Here is a 17,393-nt window from a genome sequence, read left to right as displayed (position 1 = left end):
GCTTCTCGTTACGTTACCTGCGCTGTCTGCATTTTCTGTACTGCCTGCGGTCGACGAGTTTAGTCGAGTTGGAGTTGGAACATTTAGAGCAATTAGCACGTTTGAGTAATTAGCCAATAGATACGCTTGTCACAGCGGTAATAAAATTCATTCCGTTGTAACCAGCAACGGAGCCCAGCACCGGATTTTCGCGGGCAATCCAGCGCAGTTGCACGACGTAACCTACGTAAAATATTGAATTTTTTTCCAGGTACTTTTGAAAATTTTTTACGTCGTCTCTCGTTTGATTTCATATTTCTAAAAGTGATAAATCTGACGCATGTATACGTACAAAATAAATGTATATTCGTAACTCTTCTCCTTGTAACTTTCTAACGATATTTTTTTTCGTTACATGTAGATTATTTTACCTTAACAAACAATGGCAGAAGACGAATCTGAGGAAAAGGAATACCGTTGGGAAACTGGTTACGAGAAAACATGGTGAGATATAAGTTTATCTTATTCACGCGTCTGTCTTATATGCATTCGATATATTGTTAGCATTCTTGAACGGTTAAACAAGTCTTGTATCTGATTCAACAACACAGCAATTTATGTTGTACAATTATTTGCTTGGAATCTAGGGAAGCAATCAAGGAAGATGACCATGGCTTACTGGAAGCTTCAGTTGCAGACATTATTCACAATGCTAAGAGAAAACGTCAGTTGGAAAGAAAACAAGGTGCTAGATTAGGAATGATGAGACATCTCTATATTATCTTGGATGCTTCTGAGTCAATGTCAAATCAAGATTTGAAGCCAACTCGTTTTTTATGTTCTTTAAAGGTATGACAAAAGAATACACTTACTTTAAAAAAATATATATCACATATTTACTAATGTATGAAATATATATAATGCATATTATTTGTTAAATAATTGTTTCAAGCTTCTAGAAGACTTTATTGAGGAGTTTTTCTATCAAAATCCTATAAGTCAATTAGGTGTAATTATAACTAGAAATAAAAGAGCTGAGAAGATTAGTGATCTGGCTGGTAATTCAAAGAAGCATATTAAAGTAATTAATTTTTATTACCTAATCATATTTTGAATGTTTCCTATATTGTAATGTCAATTTTTTATTATTTATTTTATAGGAGTTGCAAACATTGCAACAAACTGCAGTGGGTGGTGAACCTTCTCTACAAAATTCTTTAGAATTAGCTACAAAGTTATTGAAATTATTGCCATCTCATGCCAGCAAAGAAATATTAGTTATCATAGGAGCTTTGACTACATGTGATCCTGGAGACCTCAACGAAACAATAAGAGTAAACTTCTTCTTTTTTTTTTTTTTTTTTTTTTTTTGTATATGAATGTACGTTTCGATTTTCTTTTGACTCTCTTCTCTTTTTTTATGCGTGCGTATGTGTATTATGCAGACATGTGCAGAGTTTCTTTTTTTTTTAATACGGCATCTTTTTTAATTTTAAATTTATTTGTAGAATATGAAATCGGACGGTATTAGGTGTAGTGTAATAGGATTGGCCGCTGAATTATACATTTGCAAGCGAATGGCAAATGTTACTGGTGGTGAACACAGCGTTGCTCTCGATGATAAACACTACAAAGAGCAATTAAACGCACATATAGATCCTCCGCCCGCTGCAATGCGATTAGATGCAGCGCTTGTAAAAATGGGATTTCCTCATCATGCTTTACATTCGAGCGCGCCAGATACATCTATGACAGTGTGTATGTGGTAAGTGTTCGAAATATTCGAAATTATTTGTTTTATAGTGCTATACTTTATTGTAATAGCTATTTTGATAATTTAATTTTTGTATGTGTTTTTTTTTTCCACAGTCACGCACAGGATTCCGATGAAACGGTTAAGCTCATGACTACTGGCTATCTCTGTCCTCAATGTCTCAGTAAACATTGTGAGCTCCCTGTGGAATGTAGAGCTTGTGGTCTTACTCTAGCATCTGCTCCACATTTAGCGCGATCATATCATTATCTATTTCCAGTTGATCCTTTTAAAGAAATTGCGCCCGAAAGCGATCATTCTTTTTGCTTTGGTTGCCAAAAAGCTTTCACTCAAAAGGATAAGAAGGTAACATCTATATCATTCCTCTAATTCAGTAATAAAATATGTTATTAAATAATTATCATGCCTATATTAAATTGTACGAATATTTATCGATAATTTACGATTATCGATAAATGTTATAAAATACGAACATATATTTCAAATCTGCCAAAACGCTGTGTAATTGTATTGCAAAGAAGTAATATCAAGCAGTTCTAAATTACAGAAAAGAAAATCCAACATTTAGCTAATGTTTGAATGCTTTAAATAGTAATATCATATGTATTTATTTTCAGATATATATTTGCGGAAAATGTAATCAAACATTTTGTTTAGATTGCGAAATATTTATACACGACGTACTGCACACATGCCCTGGTTGTGCAATAAATCCTGAAACGTATAGAAAATCTACAGATAGATCCTAAAATTAATATTTATTTATTACTACTGCCATACACACTACCAAAGAGCAACCAAATTTGTATTACATAATATATCGTAATAATTAATTTTATAGTAATTTTATTATTTGCGACGCAATATAACGTAATTCAATTTTTGCAGTTTATGGTATTTTGTCGTTTGTTTAAATATTAATTGCTTTAAAACTTGATAAGTTAAAAAAATTTTTACATGAAACGTTTACCTCCGTTTAACAGTTCAAAATTGTGTTGCACTTTGTTACAGCATTGGCAGTTTTTATGAATAATGCAAACAATAAGATTAAGCAATAGCTATTAAATTAATTATTACACATTAGAATTGGAATTGAATTAGATAAGTTAGACTTATTTTAGTTCAGGTAAATAATTTAAGGCAAAAAAAGAGATAACATATTAATTTGTAACTTATAATACGAATTATATATATATATATATACATATATATATATAATCAGTTTAGTAACATTTTATATGAGAAATAATAAAAAATATTTTTTGAACAAAATGTTTTAGTGTACTGTACATACCTATTTAGGTATATGTTATATATGTATATATATGTGTATAATATATATTATAATTATATATATTATAATATATAATATAATAGAATATATAATATATAATATGTAAAAGAATGCAATGCACGAGTGTTTGACGAGTGACTAGAAGTATGCGATAACATAGCGCAATAGCTCTTAACGCAACGTAAATGTCCTACTTCAATAGTATAGTGGGGGAACATTGAAGCTTATTGTTACAAAGACAGGTGGAAAGCGGACATCGCGAAATTACAGTACGTTATTAATTTGCGGTTCGTCGGAGCGATCGGTTCTTCTCGAGTGCGGTTAACGCTTCAGAAATTTAATTCACACTGTTATTTACTTCGGCTCATTCTAATTTAGTATTATATGTGCTCGTATTTAATGTTCTCATTTTATATATACCTTCAAACTAAGGTAAGCTTATTTATTTAGTTAGTTATATCAATATAATTATAGGCTTGAATTAAATATTTTAAATTTTGGTTTAGCAGCTTTGATAAATTATACGATTAATAAACTCGAATAATCTGATTTTTAATGATACAAGCACACTATAGCTGCGTTGAATCTAATGCATTGAATGCAATGCACGAAGATTCAACGTACGTTGGATTGTATAACCAGTTGAAAGGGAACGAGATTATAGTAGCGGATTGAATATCCTTGTTGGACAGAGATGACGATGCAAATTAACCAGGAACGTTATTATTCTCGATACTTATCGCCGGTAATTGTTGGGAATATAATTCCGTATAAAATAATCCTGTTTAATTTGTGCGCAAATAATATAAAAAAAAGTTACATACGTAGCTTTTTTTTTTATTTTTATTATTTGTTTTAAAATTATTCTCTCATCTTTTGTGTTGCATTTGTATAGTACGAGAGACGTAATTATGTAGACAAGTATGATTTGGGATGTAAAAATATAGGATACAGAGCAGGGCTGTTACTTTTTTAAATGCGTTTAGCGTATTCAAGATTGACGTTTTCAACTTTTTGATAATTTTATCAGGTAAACGCGTATTTGTCTTTTTTTTTTCTTCAAATGAATAAAAAGGCATACATTATCAGTCAGATAAAGTTTATAGTTGGAACTAAAGTTGGGACAATCGGGTCTTAGACTTCTAAACATGGGTGTATGATTGTAGTAAAGTAATACGGTCACGCGTGATTCCTGATGTGAAGTCAAGTGTAAGAGGCCGTTTGTAAATATTTGCTAATTCTCGATCAGAACGCTTTTAAATTCAAGGCGAACGCCGCGTTTTATATATATCTGTATATATAAACGAGTAACGGGAGTAAAAGCTAAAACCTTGTACCTAACACTGTTCGACGTTGCATAATTACTCTTGAGTTACTTTAGTTAAGAATGCAGGTAGATACCTTGTACGTACGTTGACGGTCTCTCTAATCGGTATAAATCAGATAGAATTTCGAAACCGTTTCGTATTTTATTCAGTTGGGATTTTATGTCCAAGCTTTGATTTTTCTGCGATAAAAGTGATGACATAAAGGAGGAAAAACGTTTCAGTATACTTGCGCAAATTCAATTCGCTTGTACTTGTGTGCGTGCGCATTACTATAATAGCAAATGACCTATTTTATTACTATATAGTATATGTTTTATCGTCCAGTAAATGCTGAAGTTGTAAAGTCCAGTAAGAGTACGTTGCGTAAGGTATAATTTTATACTTTATATGGCGTTGAATTAAGAATACCGATTCTTAATAAACATTTGTAATCTTTTACCAAGCATTTTTACAATCCGAACGTCTGAGCTTGAAAGCTGATAATGACTCAGTCATATAACGATTGTGTAAGGCTACGTTTTGCAGTATTTACGGATTATCAAAAGATAAGATCCTTTTTCCGCGTCGCAAAAAGAACGAGCGTCACAAGTACATAGTTAAATTTAATATACGAATAAGGTTTAGTCTTCGCAAAATTTATATATGTATATTTATACACATTTTATAATATTTAATTATATTGTACACCGAAGGGCAGATATTGCGTTTTCTGCGGCGACAGCAGCTAGCGTACGTAATCCTAGAGAACGGGGAGAAATCAGTCATCGGCAAACCGGCCGGCGCGGTATATATGAAATTTGACGCGGATGACGCTATAATAAAGTCACGTTCGCTAGCTACCGTCGCCATATCTGTCTTTCAGCGTACAACGTGCGTTAAACACCTAGTATATAATTGACATTTATGTTTAGCTTTGAAACGGCGAGCCGATCGCGGTATGACGAGCCGCTTGTGGAGAGCGTTGTCCCGAAGGCGCGTACTAGAAAAAGAAGATGCGAAAGAGGAACGATTGGCCCGGGTCCTCGGACTGTTCGACCTGACTGCCCTAGGTGTGGGAGCGACTCTCGGCTTAGGCGTTTACGTTCTTGCTGGAAGTGTTGCCAAAGAGACGGCTGGACCCGCTGTTTGCATCTCTTTCCTCATAGCCGCCATCGCCTCAGCTTTCGCGGGTAAAATACTACATGTATGTTCTAAAATTGAGACTGGTATACATGCTCTAATCCGGAAAATAATTTAAAGCTGGTCTAAAGTAAATCTAGTAATTAATATTTAATTTATAACGTTGATTTATCTGTCTCATGTTTTTATTTGTAGGCATGTGTTACGCGGAATTCGCATCAAGAGTGCCGAAAGCCGGTTCGGCGTATGTTTACAGTTATGTGACGGTAGGAGAGTTTATCGCTTTTGTCATAGGATGGAACTTAATTTTGGAATATGTAATTGGTAAGTACGCGGTGCTAGAGCTAAAAGAAAAGCGAGAAAAAAAGAGCTAGGCCAATTTAAAGTTATGCAATATACAATACTAAAAAATTAAAGTATATTAGATAATTTATGATGATTTTACAGGTACAGCGAGCGTCGCTCGAGGTTTAAGCAATTATATCGATGCCTTGATAGGAAACGTCATGGGTAACGCTCTACGCTCCGTTATGCCTATCAACGTTTCATTCCTGTCGGAGTATCCCGACTTTTTCGCTTTTGCGATGGTCATGTTATTAGTGATACTATTATGCGTCGGAGTAAAAGAATCTTCCATGTTAAATAACGTCTTTACCATCATAAACTTGGCGACCATCGCAATTGTCATCGTTGCAGGCTCAATCAAAGGTAAGTTGCGTACGAGATTGTATAAAAAGCTCGAGGCTGTTCCAACTTTTAGGTAAACTTGATAGATAAGTTTTAGATTAAACGAGAGAAACGACAACGAGCGTTTAAAAAGGAGATAGCTATTCCCAAGATGTAACCAAACCTTGCGAACCTTGACGAAATCGTTGATTGAAATTGTCGAATACGCTTATAGCGGATCCGGCAAATTGGTCGATCACGCCCCAAGACATTCCAGACTCCGTGAAACACGGAGGAGCTGGTGGATTCATGCCGTTCGGCGTAAACGGAGTAATGATAGGAGCGGCCAAGTGTTTTTACGGATTCGTCGGATTTGACGCGGTCGCTACTACTGGCGAGGAAGCCAAGAATCCTCAACGCCACATTCCTCTAGCGGTCGTCTTGTCTTTAATTATTATATTCTTATCGTACTTCGGGGTTTCAACAGTTTTAACGATGATGATACCTTATTACGCTCAGGTGAGACCCTTTACGTTGTTGCTCGTTAACGCTTCGAGCCTGCACATTGCACGATAATTGTTAAAATTTAAAACCATCTTCAAAATTCAGCCCGATATTTCCTAACATAATATGAATGTCACATGTTCACGTTGCGCGCCTTCGACTAGTCTTGGCTATCTGGAGGATTCTCAAGAATTAATTTTTAGAGAAAAATTAATTTAAGTTATTTATCAGGATGGATAAGAATCAAAGATTAATGAAAGATTTCAAATAAGAATTTTTTTCTTTTTTTTTCAGAGCGCAGACGCGCCTTTTCCGCATGCGTTCGACGTGATCGGCTGGCCTATCATTAAATGGATCGTCAACGTGGGCGCGATATTTGCTCTCTGCACCAGCCTCTTGGGCGCGATGTTTCCCTTACCGCGTGTCTTATACGCCATGGCTAGCGACGGCGTAATATTCAAAACTCTTTCCAGAGTACATCCTAAAACTATGACGCCTATTTATGGTACAGTGCTATCTGGTTTACTTATCGGTACGTAAACGTATAGTATATACGTATATCATCTGTGTATCAAAAGAGTATTTCCGGGATACTAAAAAATTCCATATTTTTTTAAATCAGTTTTATAAAGCATTAAGAATCAAATTTATTTTTATATTCTAAACTTAATTATTTATATATACATATATACACATGAGGCATGTCGCCAATTAAGACATGCATTAAACACGATTCGTACACATACATATAAAACAACCATTTATAAGTATTTATTAATAGTACTTCATTACTTTGAACGTAATTAATTTACTTATTCGTTTCATGTTTCAGGTTTCATGACACTTATTTTCAATCTGCAGCAGTTAATCGATATGATGTCCATCGGAACTCTACTCGCGTATACGATAGTAGCGATATGCGTCTTGATATTGAGGTAATTCCGTCATAGACTTCTTTCAAAGTGTCTTGAGTGAAATAAAAATTATCGCGCTATACTAATAAGTACATTTTTATTGCACCAGATATCAAAAGGATAACTCTAGCGGTACTGTCACTATACTGCCAACGAGCAATCATCAATTCACATTGGTAAATATGTTCAAAGAGTTATTCAATTTGTACAATCGCAAGGAGCCAACGGATCTTTCAAACAGAATTGCCAATATCGGTATTGTCTTGCTCTGTAAGTCCACGTAAATTAATTACTGCTTTCTATTTACTTTAAAGTTCAGATAATTTTTATTTGTGACGTTATTTTATTTTTGTCGTTTAACAAATCTCGAAGAAAGATAGAATGACATCACAAATGAAAATTATCTAAACTTTTATGTAAATGGGAAGCAACTATATATTTTTCTACCAAGTATGCCAAGTATTTGTTACTTAATTTAATCTTTTTTTTTTTAGGTATTGTTATATGTATCATTACAATTCTGATTAATAACATGGGCGCGTACCTCCTCGCAGGAAACATCACGATATCTGTGATATTATTCATTCTCGTAATTGTTCTTTTCCTAAATTTAGCAGCGGTTGGTAGGCAACCGGTGCAGAAAATTGAATTGACTTTCAAGGTAAGAATAATTCATTGAGAAATACGCGCGTATAAAATTTTACTTTAACATCGCGATTGTTTTACTTTGTATTGTAATCATATATGGTTAATTTAATTTCGAAAGAATTCAAGATGCGTACAGTATAAAACGGATTAGTGTTATCTGTTTTACACTGTGCCCATCTAACCGCTCCTCTTAATAATTTCTAATGTGCGTAGGTACCCCTTGTGCCACTCATTCCATGCCTCAGTATTTTTATAAACATTTATTTAATGCTGCAACTAGACGTTTTTACGTGGATCAGATTTGCAACTTGGTTGCTGATCGGTGAGTTCTATTGTAAAGATAAAAGCCGCGCAAACTTATAGCAACTGTTAATAACTTAAAAATTTGAATTAATTAATGTTACATTTTAATTTTTTTTATACAGGTTTCGGCATCTATGGATTTTACGGAATTTTTCATAGCGAGCAAGGAAAAAAAGATAAGGAGAATCTAAAATTTCAGCCAAAATATGTAGAGAAGTTTCAGCTTAAGACCTACATAACATAATTTATCTGGTGATGTCCACTTTACACAGTGCGTATTTGGGATGCTCCTAATTTTCACATAGAAAAAAAAAACACTTTTGAATAATGTCACGAGAGCGATCGACCGTCGAACTTCGAACGGTAATGTAAAAAACAAAAACGTTGCCGTGTTAATCGGGCCGAAAAGGGCACTGGCATATGGTATAATACCGCACTTTTTAAACAATTTTTAACATCCGGGAAATTAATTTTTTTACAAATTTGTGGTAATAAAAGTTTTTAATTCTTTTTTAAAATCTTATAATTCTAGCTATACCTCAATGCTTACTGACAATTTAGTTTCAATAAAAAAACTTAGTTAATTTACAGTTAGCAAATTTGATTTTGATTTTTATCTCGTGTACATTTCAGTTTAAAGAAAATAATACGAAATGAATTCATAAGGTATAAGTTCTAGCTAATTTTAAATATAAAATAAACCAGAAATTATAAATTGATACAAATTTTATCTGCATGTAAGATTTATAACTACAGTTTATATTTACAGTCTATTTACAGGGGTGAACAAAATAATGAAAACACTTAACATTTTTGACATAAACGTTCTGTTGTGTAAAATCACGGACACATCTGGGTGTCTTTCACCCACGAGAGCGTATTATCGAATTCTTCAATGACGGAAAAATAAGAGATATTCGGCCTTAAATTCAAGTTCCCTCATTTTCAATGCTAGTATCTACTCATAGCTCAACTACTCTGTATTATCAATATGGCTTTCTTTCTTTGACCCAAATTTTTTACAATTATTTATTTATACATTAAAAAAATTTTAATATTAACTTTATTTTAATATAAGCTTTTTAATTAGTATTTAGAATTTATTTTAATATTTTACTATCTTTGTTTGGTTCTTGTTTTACCACTGTAGACAATTGTGTTGTCTGTTTGTTTCGTTGCACATTTACTTACAAGACACTCGCCGAACAGTCTTTTTTGTTCAAGTTTATTACTTTTTTTTTTTAGTAGTCCGTTTAGCAGATAATATTTTACCTTTGACGTAACGTTTTATTTATCATGACATTAAATATCGTAGCTCTGAATACAATAAAGTGAAAAACTGTGTAATAAATATTCCTTATTGAGTTTTAATAGATCGGTTTTTTCGAAATTGTATAAAATCTGTTATGAATTAATACAAGAGTACATCCAAAAATTGTGAAATATTTAACCAATAATTATATAAACGGAGTACATATTGCGTGGCAAATGGCAATGTGAACAATTCTATAAAAACTGACTATATTAACAAAACTACACTATTATAAGCAGCATTTCTATTTTTAAAATCATATTTGTTCACCCCTTTTCTTAATCTAACGCAAGTTGTACAATAAATATAAAAATTAAAACGCGTGTCTGATACCTTGATGTTTTGTAATATCAGTTGGTACTGATCCACGTCTGCAATTATGATCAACTTTGGTAGATGTATTTGTCGAAGTTAAATCGTCTAATCTTGATAACAGACCAACTGGAGCTGATCCGCGTCTTTTTGCCCAGCCCTAAATTTAATATTATAAGAAACATCACTAATAATTTTATATAATGTGGTATTATACTATATTACAGTGTATTATATAATTACAATGAAAAATTAGCTATAAAAATAACTTATTTTTAATTTACCTGATTGTTTCTACGAAATGCCTTGATGAAGTCGTCATTTGTGCGAGGATCAACATTTTCTTTCATTTGTACATTAGAACCAAGCTTTGTAGTTTTCGCATTTTTTTCTTTTACTTGATTCAATTCTTTTATATTGTCAGAGAAAATATTAGATTCTTTATTCGATTGGTCAACATTTATCTTCGATCCATTGCTACTGTCACTCGACACATTATGATTAGAAGGTGGCGAATCTGGAGGACTACCAATAAAGAACACTTTGTGAGTGCTAAGTTCAGAAGATACAGGTATTGCGGTATATCGTCTACCTGCATCGATTGTTATTGTTTTACATTCTGTAACAGAAGTCGAATATCTTCGCGGTTCTTGTGCGGTATATGCTTCTTTAACCGACGAAATATATTGATCTAGTTTTTTGGATAACAATGTGGTTTGCAGTTCCTGAACTCTGAATTTTACATCACGACATCTAAATTCATTATTGTAATCTACATTCGATTTACATTCTGCAATACATACGTCGGGAACACATTTATTTTTGTCACTATGAGAGCCCGTTAACGATGCATAAAACATCTGCGTATAATCTGTATCTTGAGCAGAAGAAGGTCTTTTACATGCGTGCATTGAAACAGAATTAGTCCGAATAGTCTGTACAGAATGACGACGTTTGGAATTAACCGATTGTTTTTGTTTTGTTGTGTCCAACAAAATTGAGCCTTGTTTTTTGGTAAATGTATCCTCTATTTTTTGACGATATGAATTAAAATCGTGCGATGGCGAACAATGTCGATTGTTTGAACACAACCTTTCGTGCGAATAATTACAAGAGTCGTTAGATTCCAGAATTTGAGTGTAACATTGCGATATTTCTGCGGTTGTAGACATGTATCTCATTCTAGCATGTGGTTGCAACGGAGGAAAAGTTTGTTGCCGCGTAAGTTGTTTAGCTTGCTCGTTACATTGATTATTCAATTGTAGAACCTTGTTTAATTTTGACGCCTCGACACTGGTAGTTATATTAGCGATACTTGTTTGTGGCAAGAGGTTTTCTACGCTGACTGGTCTTTCGACAAGGCTAACATTTGACAATTTAATTATATTATTTTTGGAAGACAATAAAGACAACGAGCTCGGCTCCAAAAGGTTTCGGCTATTTAATTTCAAAAATGAATCTTTTGTTTTGACTTGTTCGCTCGGTAAGCTTTCTCTTCTACTAATTTGGTTTAAGTGCAGTGATTTCGATACGTTTAGAGGAACGGAATGACGTCTACCAACGCGATCAAGCCCAACTCGTCCTGGCAATGTCGGCATCCGCGACGTTTGCACGTAAGTTGCTGGTATTAGTAGATCGATACTACCTGAATCTTCATCGATAATTGATTCTTCGCCTGAACTAATGACCTTTTCAAGTTCATCCAGTTCAGAAATCTCAGACTCTTTTTCTTCAATTGCTTCTTGATTGACCAACGTTTCCCATTTTTTTTGATTCGTCTTTAAATATTTCATTAATGACACACTCAGACCGTCACCAAGGAATCGATGCCATTCTATATAAAGAGGAGTAACGACGTGTTTGATAAAACCAACTTGGATTTTTGGGATGCTGGTGGTATGTCGATCGCACAACGGTGTTACTGAAAGATTTAAACGACGTTCGTAATCCCCTTGCCTGAAGAATTCCTCACAAACTTTATAAGACCACTTTCTGGATATATCCCATGGTCTACACGGATTAGAAATATCTGCGCATTTTAACGCAATTTGAAGAATAAAATGACGATCTTCCGCATGTTTCATCTCAAGTGAATTGTTGTTTAAATAATCCTGTAGTATAAAAAAATATAGTAACGTAATTATTAATGTACATTAAAAAAAAAAAAAAATTAATATAATAAAACGTACCCTTAAACGAATGAGAAACTCTTGTTGTCTTGTAATGTCTGTTGCTAAGATCAATGAACTAATATGTCGTTGAAGATCTGGTCTTACATTAGCTGGTAGTTGTGCCGACACTCCACTGTCTAAAAGACAACATATAGCTGATCTCCAGTGATGATTTTCAAGAACAGAAGTATTCTGAAAATTGTTAACATTCCATTTAGAGACAATTATTTAGCTTGCAATAAACTTACGATTTATTACGCATTTTATAACAAAGAAAATAATGAAATGGTCATAACGTATTGCAAATTATTTTATCGCTTGCACTTTTTTTTTACTTTTCTTCAATAAAAGAATTTAACAAACATTCCTACCTGATAAAGCGCAGCTAAATGATTACTCGTTGCAACCAAGAACGGTTGATTGACACCGGGATGATCTAAGTCATGCGTTACAGCCGCTATTAAGGAAGCCATGATTTCTAAATTCGTTAGATGCGTTTTAATCTGCAAAATTATAACTCCGTCATTCTGTTTTGCTAAGAAATGTGATTATCACATGCCGTTTGAATAAATTAAAATTCTATTACTTCTATAAATAGTTCTAGAATAGTTCATCTAGGTATAATCCTGCAAAAAGAAATACGTAATTACCTTTTTTTCTTGAAGAAAGCAATGCATTGCTTGTGTAACATCCGTGGCATGTATACTGTTGTGGTAAGGATTTGTACTGTGATAGCCTTCCTCAATAAAAGCTTTAATTAAATAATAATTATTATATATTGCCGTTATACGCAATTGACGATTAAGTTGATGTAAAAATTAATGATAAAAAATTATAAAGGTAAATTCTCTGTGCGTGTACACTTACTGAATAATTTCCATACTGTTACGACATCCAAGTTGAAATGTTGAAAAAGTCCGTAATAATGGAAGAGGTGGACGCAAAATATTGGTAACGAACGACCTGAAAATATAATATATATTAGTATGTGTGCGATAACAATTTAAGTATATATAAACTGACGAGCATGTTTTACTCCTCATCTCTGCTCTCACTGGACTTTATGGAGATTCTATATTCGTCTGCGATTTTATATCGTCACAGATTTCTTCAAGTACGGAGGGTTTTTTTTTTTTTTTTTTATCAACCACACAAATTGAAAAATTCTTTTATGCGATTATGTGCAATAATAAAGTCGGCAAGTATAATTTCAAATAAAATATTGCTTTAGAAAGATTTCGTGATCCTGGTAACGGCTAAGCTGATCGGGCTCCGAGTTTAATAAAAATTATTGGGGTGGATTTATATAATAAAAGCGTTTTACTTTCGATCTACATAATCTAGGAGCTAAGATATAACGAACGGCAGAAAACCGCATCCGATACGGTAGCGAAAATAGACAAGGGACATATCCCTTCCACTTCCCGGGCGACGATAATAATTACGACGTATCTTAAGTGAAAATTTCACATTTCGAACTTGGCGTAATCATGTCTCGGCTCCTAGGCCACGTGGAGCGAAAGTGAAAACTTTTTTATTATTAAAATCAACCCGAATCTTCCGATTGAACCCATTTAGAGTACGATCGGCTTAGCTGCTATCGAGATCTCGAGATCTCGGCTGACGAGACCCTACTGGCGTCTCTTGATAAGAAAGTCAGGATTTATAGTGTTACATATACTCACCACCTGTGAACGTGTCCAACATGAAAGCATTAAATCTCCAATTTCCAGCTCTTTGTAACACGCACTGTAACATATATAATCCAAGTTTTTCGTTGCCTGCCAATGGTTTGAAAATTTGTTTAAAGAAAAATATTTATTAATTTCATAGAAATATCGTAATTAAAAAAAAAAAAAAACAAACGGTTAATTTTTATGTATTAATTACCTGCACCAGACCATGGAAAATGTCGTCCAGGATACCTGGTTCTTGATTCAATGTTCTGGTAATAAGTTTCTTACGGCGTCTCTTGTGCATTGTTAAAAATCGACCAACATGCTTGGATCTATCTCGATCGATCTCCAGATTGTCTAATAAATTTTGCTCCCCATCTGATAAACGCCTAAATGTCGTATACTGCTGATTAAAGAAAAATTTAAAAATAGACATGTGTTAAATTGTTTCTAATGTTTCGTAAATATTTTATTTTACATAATTAAGAATAAAATTTTATATATATTTTTTTTTCCTCATTACGTGCACTTTAATAATTAGTAACATAACATCGCAATCTGCCTCTTTCACTCGTTTTGTCGAATCTTATTCTATTAATAAAATACAATATTAAATACGGTCACGCATAAAAATCTGTGCTGTTGGTTGTACGGTAAAGGTTGTAAAGTAAAAGGAAAGGAGACTGAACTCTGTGAAGCAAAAGTGACCCATGAAAGTGCCACCTAATTGAGAGGAAATCGCTTTGTAACTTTAAATATAAAGACACATACATTGTATTGCAGTCTTCGTTTCACGGACATGTACCGCAGCGCATTTAACATTTCTCCCATCCGTAATTACCGAAGACATAACCAAATTAATACAAATTAATTGCGAAGTACATAGTTTAAAGCTGATAGACCTAAGCGGCGAATAGCGTAAGAAGTATTCTGATCAGAGCGAGAACAGCGAAAGACGTTCGACCGAACGAAGTGGAAAAATTAAAATGCTTGCTTTTGAGAACGATAATATAATATAAAATCGTGACGATGATACAGGACTACTCTTAATATCAGAGATCCGAGCTGTACGGCGAATCGACGAGGAAGAAGGAAGAACGAATCGATATCGACTCGGTAGATTCCTCTTGCTAACTGGCATGCGCGTGCAAAACGTATCGGGTGTTCTACCAGGATCTCTCATCCTGTGTATTGATTGTGAGATCGATAGATAGAGAAGTGGCATGAAACACTTATACTTATATTCAACAAGAAGAAATGCAATAGATAAGATAAACGAACGGGAAGACCCTATTGTTTCACGGTGATGAGCGCACTTGCAAAAAAAGAAAAAAAAAATAGAAAAAGTTTCGTCCGAATTCGAAAAATTGTTATATTTTATTTTTATTAATATTTTATTAATATTTTATTAATATGTATTTGGTATATTTGATCTCAATTTAGAAAAAAAAATTAAATTAAATTAAATTAATTTATTAAATATAAGTATGTATATCTCGATTGATGTTGCCTTTGAAAATTAAATAAAATATGTTATTAGCTGCACTTTAATTTACTCTAATTAAATTAATTGTAATCGTTAGTTGTAAAGTTTTTATTTAATAATGTATTTAATTATATATTTTTTTGTGTATTAACATGCATCTTTTTCTTTTTCTTTCTTTTTTTTTTTTTAATATATATGTAAATGTGACTCAATTTGAATTTATTAAGTATATATTCTTTTTTTTTTCTTTTTCTATTCGCATTTTATTCGTTCCATAAACGTATCGAATATTTACACATGATTGAGTTTAGGTCAGGAACGTTGATGACGACAGCTACCAACATCTGACCTTAGGACTAATTTTAAATATATCGTAAGTCGGTTGTATGCAAGCAAATAATTAGAAATTATTTTTATTATATTCTTGTCCTGTATTAACGTACTAAATCTTCGTGAAGTATCCGAGAGAGCAGCGCGATGTGCGTCAAGTGCTTTAGAAATCCTTCGCATTTCTGTCATTAAAAGCTATTCCGACTTTTTTAATACAAAAAAAAAAAGAAAAAAAATTACACAATACACCGATTAATTTAATTATTAATAATCAATTTTTATTTTAATTAAACGGTGTTTACGTATGAATAATTTGAACTAAAATCTTTCGCAGAGATGTATCGAGTCAAAGGCTTCGGTCGTGGCTTTAGCTTCGGATGCGAGCTTGTGATTGATCAATTACGAGTGGTTCACTAATATTATCGTTTGGCGCGATACAGCTCCTGTGTTTACGACCGTGCGGGAGCAAATAAAATACAACAACGCTCGAGAGAGACACAATAGTGTCTTGCGCCAAATGTACGCGCAACGAGACTGACCGTGATTCTATTTTCGCCAAGCCGCAGAGTTCAGAGCAGCTGCAATTATGGGAAGAGGACGCGGGTAGGGTCGTCGCGTCGAAGTGCACGCGTTAGCTGAGACCCGCGTATCTTGATGCGAGCTGCAGCTCGGCGACTACGCGGCAAGATACGGCATTCGGTCTCCCTGCGCGTGCCACTCGGCAAGCAAACAAAATACGGCCGTTTAAAATAAATTTGGAACCTGAACGTGTTTACGATAATTTACTGTTACAAAGCTGTATCAATCTCACCTCTTCTTCTCGCACGGCGTTTTTTACCCTGGTCACAATGTCGCTTGCTTTGGCGAGCTCAACCTTCGCACGTTCCATCTGCGAGTGCCGTCGCTCCTGCATATCCGTGGCCAGTTCTTGATAACAAGATTCTCCAGAGCCGCGTCGACTACCCCCGATGCACATAGCACGGCGAAACAAACCAGCGACCACGGTACATAAGCCGCATTGCATCTCCGTGCTGCTGCGGCTAGAAAGCGACCCACCATTGGCTCGGCAACGGGTTTGAGACCCATGAGAGCCACTGTCACGTATTTGAGTCGCCAGTTTCGCGTATCTGTTGCTGCCCGTACTTCGTCTACTTTTATTATTTATTACGTCCAAGTATTAATTTATTTCTTCATCGGCTTCGTTACGGAGTTCCCCCTTACTTTTTTCTTTTGGATCATTGCGCTTTTTCCAATACATGTTTACATGCACAATTCATACTTCCACTTTTTATCAAATGTGTTACAACAAAGATAATTATCAGCGCGTGTTGCATTAATTTTTCTTTTTTTCTCTCCTTTTTTTTTTTCTCTTTAATCCATTGATAATTCGTATTCTCAATGTCACTGTGTATCACCTGTACGACGAAGTGATTTCAGAGATCATTAAAGACCAAACGATTATTTGAGAAATTACGACTGCAAGAAATGAAATGAGAGATAAAGAAAGGGAAGAAGAAAAAAAAAAAAACAACAGTAGAGTATAATATATTCTACACTAAAAGCTTTTGTAGCATATT

General features: G+C 34.0%; 3 protein-coding genes across 7 annotated transcripts in view; 2 read left to right on the top strand and 1 right to left on the bottom strand.

The window, feature by feature from the left end:
- Nucleotides 1-51: 51 nt before the first annotated feature.
- On the top strand, nucleotides 52-3,025 carry Ssl1 (general transcription factor IIH subunit 2 Ssl1). Its single transcript, XM_070654244.1, has 8 exons — nucleotides 52-250; nucleotides 401-483; nucleotides 627-828; nucleotides 932-1,060; nucleotides 1,140-1,313; nucleotides 1,488-1,744; nucleotides 1,849-2,098; nucleotides 2,371-3,025. Exons 2-8 carry the CDS (start codon nucleotides 422-424, stop codon nucleotides 2,500-2,502), a joined length of 1,206 nt encoding a protein of 401 aa, XP_070510345.1. The 5' UTR covers nucleotides 52-250; nucleotides 401-421; the 3' UTR covers nucleotides 2,503-3,025.
- Nucleotides 3,026-3,344: 319 nt separating this feature from the next.
- On the top strand, nucleotides 3,345-9,512 carry Slif (cationic amino acid transporter slimfast). 2 transcript variants are annotated; one of them, XM_070654238.1, is made up of 11 exons: nucleotides 3,345-3,479; nucleotides 5,287-5,544; nucleotides 5,690-5,818; nucleotides 5,942-6,202; nucleotides 6,396-6,679; nucleotides 6,959-7,196; nucleotides 7,497-7,599; nucleotides 7,688-7,848; nucleotides 8,073-8,239; nucleotides 8,440-8,548; nucleotides 8,652-9,512. In XM_070654238.1, the coding sequence occupies exons 2-11, from the start codon at nucleotides 5,313-5,315 to the stop codon at nucleotides 8,771-8,773; spliced, it is 1,806 nt and encodes a 601-aa protein (XP_070510339.1). In that variant the 5' UTR covers nucleotides 3,345-3,479; nucleotides 5,287-5,312; the 3' UTR covers nucleotides 8,774-9,512. The 2 variants fall into 2 exon arrangements, with proteins under 2 accessions (XP_070510339.1, XP_070510340.1); XM_070654239.1 differs by lacking the exon at nucleotides 3,345-3,479 and having other exon boundaries at nucleotides 5,401-5,558.
- Nucleotides 8,236-17,393, bottom strand: part of LOC139101224 (uncharacterized) — a 13,046-nt gene continuing 3,888 nt past the window's right edge. For 2 of the 4 annotated variants that reach the window (XM_070654231.1, XM_070654230.1), the window contains exons 2-10: nucleotides 16,628-17,231; nucleotides 14,215-14,406; nucleotides 14,010-14,073; nucleotides 13,192-13,287; nucleotides 12,975-13,075; nucleotides 12,696-12,827; nucleotides 12,343-12,516; nucleotides 10,438-12,264; nucleotides 8,236-10,313 (exon numbers count right to left, since the gene is read on the bottom strand). In XM_070654231.1, the coding sequence (XP_070510332.1) occupies nucleotides 10,155-10,313; nucleotides 10,438-12,264; nucleotides 12,343-12,516; nucleotides 12,696-12,827; nucleotides 12,975-13,075; nucleotides 13,192-13,287; nucleotides 14,010-14,073; nucleotides 14,215-14,406; nucleotides 16,628-16,840 (2,958 nt within the window). In that variant the 5' untranslated portion in view covers nucleotides 16,841-17,231 and the 3' untranslated portion in view covers nucleotides 8,236-10,154. The remainder of the gene's footprint in view (nucleotides 10,314-10,437; nucleotides 12,265-12,342; nucleotides 12,517-12,695; nucleotides 12,828-12,974; nucleotides 13,076-13,191; nucleotides 13,288-14,009; nucleotides 14,074-14,214; nucleotides 14,407-16,627; nucleotides 17,232-17,393) is intronic. The other 2 variants (XM_070654232.1, XM_070654233.1) reach the window with 2 other exon arrangements.

This window comes from Cardiocondyla obscurior, linkage group LG03, assembly GCF_019399895.1.
Source record: "Cardiocondyla obscurior isolate alpha-2009 linkage group LG03, Cobs3.1, whole genome shotgun sequence".
Taxonomy (NCBI): domain Eukaryota; kingdom Metazoa; phylum Arthropoda; class Insecta; order Hymenoptera; family Formicidae; genus Cardiocondyla; species Cardiocondyla obscurior.
The sequence above is the reverse complement of the archived record's forward strand: the minus strand, read 5'-3'. Positions and strand labels throughout refer to the sequence as shown.